At 34.1% G+C, this 9,852-nt stretch overlaps 1 protein-coding gene across 1 annotated transcript; it reads left to right on the top strand.

The window, feature by feature from the left end:
* Positions 1-1,418: 1,418 nt before the first annotated feature.
* Positions 1,419-6,543, top strand: LOC133804312 (mechanosensitive ion channel protein 10-like). Its single transcript, XM_062242475.1, has 4 exons — positions 1,419-2,593; positions 5,292-5,412; positions 5,506-6,002; positions 6,137-6,543. Exons 1-4 carry the CDS (start codon positions 1,419-1,421, stop codon positions 6,408-6,410), a joined length of 2,067 nt encoding a protein of 688 aa, XP_062098459.1. The 3' UTR covers positions 6,411-6,543.
* Positions 6,544-9,852: the final 3,309 nt, after the last annotated feature.

Consider the following 9,852-nt stretch of genomic DNA (forward strand, 5'->3'; position numbering starts at 1 on the left):
CCACTCTTAGCCCCTGAGGGTTCTCTTTATAGTCATTTTCCTTACCATTCCAATTCTGCCTACCTAATCCCTCTGACCCATTCTTAGTTGTTCTCCTCCCGATTTTCATGGGAGGTTGCGTATATCTTGATTGTTTCAAGGTCTCTAGCTGATTGAATATCTCTGGATTCGGGTCCGGATATCCGTTGATCAATCAGATGAGTCATTTGGCATACATGAGTCTATTTACGATGGGTTGGGCCTGACTAGCTAGTATTACTGGCATGTTGGGCCTAGTTGGCTAGTCCGACTAATTTCATGGATCATGTAGACAAAATTTTCCCATTACACACCCTATTCACCATTTAAAAATTATTAAATTTAAAGGAAAACAATAATTATAGTATTTTTTTATTATTTGTTAAATATATCGATTGTTTGTTTCATTCTCCGTCATTTTAATATTGTAATATATATTTTTCTCAAACCTAGTTTTGAGAAATTCTCAAGCGTTACTGCTCATTTATGCTTTCGACATATAAAGAGGTTATAACCTCAATTTTTTTATATGAAGAAGTTTTTAAGAAATTATGAATAATTTATTGTGCCAAAAACATGGTTCAAACAATTGTTGCACGTGCATGAAATAAATTGTTTAAACATCAATCAATTGTAAAGAATTGAGATTTATCTATAAAATGTTTAAACATCACTCAATAGTACTGATATGTGCACACATTTTTTACACCCCAAACATTAAATACACTTATGTGTTAAATCATTTTAAATTAGTGGGACCTATCTAAACTAAATATGATTGCTTAAAAGAATGTACCACATAAATGTGTACAATATTTATGTGTAAAAAATGTGTTCACATATCATTACTAAAAAAAACTTATAATCTTATCATTGAACATTTTTTTTCCATTTACTATATTAAAAAAAATAATAACCACTATATAAATTTCTCACTAAATTTAATGTTTTTTCAAAGCTATATATATCGAGAAGATCTGATTTGTAATATTGATTTGGATGCAATCTTGTGAGCCCCAAAATTAGTTAACATAGGAATATCAAAGCAAGAGATCGGGGACATTCACTATTTCATATAATTTATTAGAATTATATCCTTTCTTTTTATTTGTCAAGATTCGAATGATAATCCTTGGGTACGTAGGCGCGTCCTACAATGTCTGTTTATGACAAATATAGAAAGAAAAATGACAACTTTAACAATTGAAATATAACATTGAAAAAGAAAAGGAATTTTCGAAGAAAAGAAGGGGAAACCAAAAGCTAATTCCTTATTCTTTTTGTTACTGTTTGCATTTAATGCTCATATAAATTTATATAATTTCATCCAATTATTACATAATTTTTCTTACACACTTTCTCTCAAACACACTAGAACTGGGCAGAGTTGGAGGCCAGCCATGGAAGTAGCAGAGGAAAGCAAGAAAGAGCAGGTGGTGTTAACCATCGACCCACCACCACCGAACACCAAAGCCAAACCAGATAATCCCAAAATTCTCAGACGTCTCAACTATTCCAAACCCAGGTCCCGTTTTGAAGAGTTCACTCATCCCTTAATCCCTCCAAACAGAATCTCCGAATACTCCCAAGAACTCCGACCCCAACACCACACCACCACCTCATCCTCCGACGAAGAGGACGAGGACGACGACGCCGAGTGGTACGGAGAAGTCTACAACGATGAAGATCACGACCACTACAGGAAACAACAACGACGACGTAAGAACAAGATGAACAAGAGAGCTGTGATCGAGTGGTCTCTCTTTCTCATCATAATGACTTGCCTCATCTGTTCTCTCACTCTTCAACCCCTCAAGCACAAGAGGCAATGGAGTTTGGAGATCTGGAAATGGTGCCTGATGATCATGGTCGTCTTCTGCGGCCGCCTCGTCTCCGGCTGGGTGGTGGGGTTCGCCGTCTTCCTCATAGAGAGAAACTTCATGCTTAAAGAGAAAGTACTCTACTTCGTTCACGGTCTCCGGAAGAGCTTCCAGAACTGCGCATGGCTCGCCCTCGTCCTCATCGCGTGGATGATTATGTTCCCGGACGTTCACAAGCACCACAAGTTCCTCAAAAAGGTCTTCCTCTTCCTCATCGCCATCTTCGTCGGTGCCACCATTTGGCTACTCAAGATCCTCGTCGTCAAGGTTCTGGCGTCCTCCTTCCACGTCGCCACCTTCTTCGATCGGATGAAGGAGAGCGTATTCCACCATTACATTTTGGATGCGCTTTCGGGGCCACCCATGGACGAAGAGGATCAGACAGAGGAGACGAGGCTGAGGAGGCTTAAGGCATCGAAGTCGATGCCGGCGAGGCTGAGGGAGAAGAAGCAAGGACAGGGCGGGTCTGGGAGGAGGAGGCTAGATATGGATATGCTGAGGAAGCTGAGCAGGCAGCGGCGGGCGACGGCGTGGAGTGTGAGGAGGCTAGTGAGTCACGTGAGGTCATCGGGGTTGTCGACTATATCGACGATGGTAGATGATTTTGGGAACACGGAGTCGGAGATCACCAGCGAGTGGGAGGCTCGTAACTGTGCCAAGCGGATCTTCAAGCATGTTGCCAAGACTGGTGCCAAGTTAGTCTCTCTCACTTATTATACTATTAACTTCTTCTTCTCCTTGTTTTATTATTATCATTTATTTTTCAATCTTCGATTAATATATTCATCCCAAAACTTTAATAGCAACTCTAAGTCTCTAATAATCCAATATCTTGATGAGATAAAAATTATATACTTTGGATTCATGACTCGTTTGTTTATTTACATTGATTTTGTTAATTAATTATATATATAATACAATATTAAACAAACGTGAGAATTGACGGTAATCTTAATATTGTAAAGTATCCAAACTAATGTCACTAATAATTATATAAGCTAGTATATTTCTGTTTATTTTTTTTTATTGTTGAACCTTAAACTATTCAATATGATATAATTTATATAAATGTCCACTAGTTCAAGTAATAATAAGATAGCTAACTCATGATCATCGCTTTTTTTTTTTTTAATGTTTTGAGCGTTTGGGAGATTTAAAATACCTTGAAACCTCAATATTTTCTACCATGGTTAGCTAATATTATATACTAATTAATAAGCTTATTATGAGTTGACCACATACACTAAGTAAATTAAGAATAATAAGGATCAAAAATACAATTTCTATTTTCCTTTCATTTTATTATTAGTTGTAGACAATGTATAGTCACAGTAGCTACAGTTGAAATCTTATACCAGTCATATATATATATAAACTTAGGCTTGGCTTAACTATATATCTTGAAGTGGATGATTTTAGAATACTGGTCAAATGTTATTAATATTAGTTTGTGTACGTACAAGCTAAGCTAGATATATACTTGATCTCTGTGACCATATATTAATGGGTAGATTTGTTATACATAATTGGATGATATAGACGACAATTAAATGTGTGGCTCCAATTTTACAGTGCAGCAGCAGCAGTGCTGGTCCCTTTCTTACTTTAAGGCATTTTTTTTTCTTTCTTCTTTGTATATTTTAATAATGGGTTTTGTTAATTGTTTTCTTCGAGTGGTGATTACTATGATATAATATAATAATATTGAGGAAATGGCTTGTATAGTTGTATACTTTATATATATATATATGTGTGTGTGGGTGTAGTTATAATAGTATCATCAATCAATTACAATTTACTCTCTAGTTTAATTATAATTAATCTCTTATCTTTCAGTTATAAATAATTAGAAGAAAAGAAAAACGAATATCACTTAATATATAATTTAGGGTTAAATTATAGATATAGTGGCCGCACTTTCAACTTTAACACTAAAACACTGCCACGTTCAGTCGTCCACAAAGCCAAAAGCCATGATTACAGTTCAATCATGCATGTTTTTTACACTCTTAATTATAAGAATATTAATATATTATACTTATGTTTTTTAAAGCAGAGGGATAATATTAGTTAGGGCATTACCTACTTCTAATACAAATTGGTTCACTTTTTGAAAAATTTACCAACCACAAAAGAAGGAATAGCTATAGGCCAGCGTGTCCCTTTTTGTTTCATTCTTAAATTCTTTCTTAAAAGTTGTTCTTTGTGGCTTTGAGTACAAAAATGATAAATATATAAAAAAGAAACGAAAAGGAAAACCATTCGATTTGGATTCCAAGTTAGCGTCACTCTCACTAGCTAATCTGTTTTTTTTTTTTCTTTTTTTTGCTTTTTTTTCATTTTTATTAATATCTTTCTTTTAATAAAGAGGAGAAAATATTGTTAGAAAATTATATGAGTATTCCATTATTGGCATCAATGTCTTATATTGAGTACATACTATTTTGATGCGTACTTCTGGGACCATATGTATATTTTGTGTACACTATTAGCTAGCCAGTTAGACACATTAACACCACGTAAAGACTATCACTTTGTTTAGTAAGAAGGATAAAATGAGATCAGAATGGGTTGTATATGAGGAATGGAAAGATGAAAGGAGATGATAGATTGGTTTTACTTAAAAATTGTTTGGTATGTTTGGTAAGTTGGAAGGAAGGAAAAATATATTAAAAAAATAATAAGTAATTATTAGTATATTTACAATATTACCCCTATTACTTTTATTTTTATTGTTTACTTTCAAAGCAAAAAGAGAAATGTATTTCATGTATTTATACTTCTCTTTCCCAACCCTCTTATTAAGGTTAGATAATTTTGTGTAAGCCCAAGTAGATTGACAATCTACCCCTTTCCCCACCCTTTGGCCATTTCCTCCCTACCAAACAAATGGTATAAATGTGATTGAATTTAAAAGAGTAAAGATATGACTCATATCCACACTCTTTTAAATTTAGCTATTCTAATTATATATATAAATAAATAAATTATGTGAGCTTCTATTGTAGGGTATTATTTTTACTCCTAATTGTAGTGGTGTTTCTATTTTTGACGGAAGAAATTATAATACAATTTTTTTACATTATAGTTATTTCCAAAAAAATTATAATAATATAGAGTGCCAAAATTAGGATTTAAAAAGTCTATTTTCCAGTTTTTAAAAAATTTCACAAAATTTCATACATGTAATTAATTGTTTGAATCATAATTTTAGAGGAAAACTAGTACATGCATACTCTAACTACAAACACCATTATATAAATTTTTACATGTGTCAAAACAAAAAGTCCCCTACCCCTGCTCGTAAAGGACTAAAATAATTCCTCTACCAAAAAATTATCCTATACATTATAATCTTACTAACAATTTGATGCCTGTGAATTACCGTACAAGATATATAGAAGAGAACGATTTACTCCGCTTCCTGAAGTATGAAGAGGTTTACACCATCTTCCCTCTATTCGAAGGATCAGAAGGCGGAAAGATCTCAAAGTCTTCCTTCCGAAACTGGGTGGTACGAACCTACATATATATATATACATATACAGTTAATATATACATAATCACATACACATATATCATTGATTATATATATATATATATGCAGGTGCATGCATACGTGGAGCGGAAAGCTCTGGCACATTCCCTGAACGACACAAAAACAGCGGTCCACCAACTCCATAAGCTGGCGAGCGCGGTAGTGATGGTGGTGATAACGGTGGTGTCACTCCTAGTGATGGGGTTGGCCACCACCAAGGTGGTCTTCGTCGTCACCTCGCAGCTGCTGTTGGTTGGCTTCATGTTCCAGAACACATGCAAGACCATGTTCGAGTCCATCATCTTCGTCTTCGTCATGCATCCCTTCGACGTCGGCGACCGCTGCGTCGTGGACGGCGTTCAGATGACCGTGGAGGAGATGAACATTCTTACGACGGTCTTCCTAAGATACGACAACGAGAAGATTTACTACCCCAATTCTGTGCTCCTCACCAAGCCCATCAGCAATTTCAGACGGAGCCCTGACATGGCTGATGCCGTCGAGTTCGCCATTGATTTCAACACTCCTCTAGATGACATCGTTCAGCTCAAGAAGGCCATACAAACGTACGTAATTAATAAGCATTATTAGTTACTGTTTATTACGTACGTATCAATAATTTGGTTTCTCACGTGTATATATATATATATAAATATATAAATGTGCGTATGTATGTTTGTATATGTATGTATGTATGCAGATACATTGAGAGTAAGCCGAAGCAGTGGAATCCGAAACACAGCGTGCTAGTTAAGGAGATAGAGAACGTGAATGAGATGAAAATGGGGCTGTACGTGCAACACACCATGAACCATCAGAACTACGGTGAAAAGAGCAGTCGAAGATCAGAGCTGGTCTTTGAACTCAAGAGGATATTCCAAACCCTTCGCATTAAATATCATCTTCTCCCTCAAGAAGTCCGTCTCACTCAATTCAATATGGTCCCCAGCCCCACCTCTACCAATCATATATAATTATATACATATATATATATATATGTATATTTATATATGTAGTCCTAGCTAGCTATATACTTACAAGCATTGTTTTTTTTTTTTTTCGGTTTGTTTTTCTATGGTGATCAGAGCATGCACACTTATTATCCTCTCATTTGTGTGTAGTCGTAAGCTCATTACTTAGCAGTGTTGAAACTCAAATTTTATATAAAATTACAGGCAAATTTTTCTTTTTATGTAAATTTATCATAAAACATATACTTAACTCAAACATTAACTACAGTCCAAAAATTTAAACCCAAAGAAAAGGATTCAATTTCTCACATAAACCATGATAACCAATATCGTTGGACGCTTTTTTAGTAGTTGTATTAGTTACTAATTGTCTAATTAGTTAGTTGGTAATTTGTCTTAGCTGTCTTTTTTATTTGTTACAATTCTGTTATCAGAATTAGTTGTTTTGTCTCTTGACCTCTATAAATAAAGCTTTGGATTAGAAGCTTTGTAACTTTTGCAAAGCTTATGAGTTTTTGTTAATTAAAACTCTCTAAATAGTTCTCTGCATTATAAGTTCCTTTATGGTATCATTACCCTTGACAAAAGTAAATGGAGTCCTCTGCTGCCACTTTGTCTTCTACAAATGCTCACGCAACAATGTTTGCAACGATTACTCTTCTCACAACTTCTTCCATGCCGCTTGCCTGGAACCCATTTTCGAATTCCCTAAATTCTTCTTTAACAATGAAACTTGATCGACTCAACTTTCTTGCATGGAAATCTCAGGTGGTTCCTACTGTTATTGGGCATGATCTTGATGAGTTCTTATTTTCTGATGTTACTCCTCCCCAGAAAATGGTGGATGACTCTCCCAATTCTGAATTTGCAACTTGGAAGCGAAAGGATCGACTTCCTCTCAGGTGGTTGCGCTCGTCGATGTCCGAAAGTTGTTATATTATTTTAGATTAAATAATGTGACAAAATGTAATTTATCACACAAATGTGATTTGTCATACATTGTGACATATTAGTGAGAGTTACAAAATTGGACACATGTGTGTGTCCAAATGTGACATATTCTGGAGTTACAAAGTCAGTTAAAAATTTGTAACTCCCAAATATTACCCTAATAATGTGTAGATTGTATGTTACACATTTGAGTTTGGATTTCATAAATCCATAAGTGATATAGCTGTTGGAGACATGATTTTAACTCCCATAATGTGTTTGGATGTTACAAAGTCATGTGGGAAGAGGATAGAACTGGTCGAACACTACAAGAAAAAATGCTTTTAATAAGACCAAAAATGTGTTATCAAAACATACCATAACACTTTTTGATGTGTTAAGACCGACTATGTTATCGTAGGACAGGGTACTTTACATAACACTTTATCATTGTTATACAGATGTGTTATTATACTGTCACGATAACACACTTTCTGTGTTATTTTAATAAATAGATAAGTGTTTAATTATATTATTTATAGTCGATTATATAACACATTTCAATACTTATAAATTTGTGTTATACTACACTTTAGTATAACACATTATTTGTGTTATATAATGAAGTTTGCATAACAAAATTCTATACTTATAAAAAGTGTTATTGTAATAGATATTATAACACATTTTTCGTATTATTTTAATATTTAGATAAGTTTAAATCCTCATTATATATTCATTTATATAACACTAATGTATTCTATTATATTTTAAATTTTTTTATATAATTAAAATTAGCTTTCTAATATATACTAGCATCATCAAATGAACTTGATTTTCAAATAACAAAAAGTAAAAACATTCAACATTGTATTAACAATCAACAAATTAGTTTAAAACATTCAACACTGTCATCAACAACAAAATGTTCTTAAAGTATTCAAGTCGTCTTAAATATTCAACATATTGAAAAGTTACTACTTTCAGCACAAAATATTCTACAGCTGCCCAACACAAAGCCTTCAAAATTAAGTATCATTTTCTATTTCACTTGTCACATCTGCAAAATAAACAAAGAAATATTTTATTGTTATTATCTATCATCACAAATTACTTTAAGAAAAATGCTATGGAAATTATATCCAAGAGAGGACACCATATACAAAATAATGAATTCACAACTACACCAAAGCAATCAAAGAAACCAAACACTAAATTATAAGACATTGGTTCTTATTTTAGTATGAAAATGTACCTCTTGGAATAACTTTTTTAGAAGGTTATGCAACTGTGGAACCAACTACTTCTTGTATTGAAAGCATCGCATTATTAGGACGAAATAAGTAAGATTCTGGTACAATATCAGCATCAATCTATACTCGCATAAAGTCTGGTCCAAGAGGCTTTCCATGTACAGCTAACTTTGAATCACTAGAATCCCAACGACCTTCAGCAACAATTACATCTGCCCAGTCAAGCAAGTAGCAAGCATTCTTCCCTTCTGTAAAGTTATGTCTTCTTTCTAGTGCAATACTCTACCAAATTTATTTTAAAGACAATATATTAGTTTTTGTATTTGTTCTTCTAAAATGAATCATTAAAACAATAACAACTTTGATAATTTACCTTAGGGGAATGAATATTGTTTGACTGCGGTACATTGCTAGACTGTCCTTCGCTTGGTGTCGCTTTACCACCAACCTAAATATAAAACCAAGATAAGTTTCATTGGAAGAAAAGAAAACTAAGGTTTATAAGTGCAAGATAGAATTACCACCAAGTGTTCTTTAAGTAGATTCATCATTTCAGTCATTTTGAGCTTCATATTCTGTTGCTCTTCTTCTAACTTGGAGATCTTGCTATTACACATATTAACAACAGTTAGCTTCGACCTTGTTACGCCTCTTCCGTGTCCGATTAAACTACCAGATTTTGGGTTACCAAACAATTTTGTCAAGGCATCCTCATCAACGTTGTCTGTAGTTCCAGATTTTGGGTCTTCAAGGAGAATCTCATTCAATGAACCCTGCATATAAATTAGTATAACTAATGTATGCATTATGGAAAATAAATATAGAATCACAAAAATTAAATGACTAATACTCACAAAAATATCAGATGTCGTTGGGTTTACAGGTTCACCATTCTTCTTGGTATGGGCTCTCCGAAAAGCATCGATTCTAGAAATTTTAACATCCTCATTTTCTTTTTTCTACACAATACAAAAATAGAGATTACAGTTTTTCTCTCAGCAGATGCTGGAGCTATGGCGAAGAGAAAGACGAAGCAGAAGTTGGGAAAAACGCCGGTGACAAAAGGAACAAGGAAAAGGGGTCTGTCTTCTTCGAATCCGGTGGTCAAGACTAAAGCAATGGAGGAGATCCTAGGAGTGGAGGCGATTGAGTTCTCGGACGATGAAGGGGATATGCAGGAAGGATTAGTCGAAGAGGGAATAGAGCAAGGCAAGGAATGGACTCTACAGCAACAAGATCTCCAAACGGAATGCAATCGATAT

The sequence above is a fragment of the Humulus lupulus genome, chromosome X, assembly GCF_963169125.1.
Source record: "Humulus lupulus chromosome X, drHumLupu1.1, whole genome shotgun sequence".
NCBI lineage: Eukaryota > Viridiplantae > Streptophyta > Magnoliopsida > Rosales > Cannabaceae > Humulus > Humulus lupulus.

What these genes read in the sequence shown, in the direction of transcription:
- LOC133804312 (XM_062242475.1), top strand. Translation starts at nt 1,419, where the DNA reads ATGGAAGTAGCAGAGGAAAGCAAGAAAGAGCAGGTGGTGTTAACCATC. An exon ending in GTTGCCAAGACTGGTGCCAA is followed by an intron (nt 2,594 to 5,291) that starts GTTAGTCTCTCT and finishes TTACCGTACAAG; the next exon opens with ATATATAGAAGAGAACGATT. An exon ending in CTTCCTTCCGAAACTGGGTG is followed by an intron (nt 5,413 to 5,505) that starts GTACGAACCTAC and finishes ATATATATGCAG; the next exon opens with GTGCATGCATACGTGGAGCG.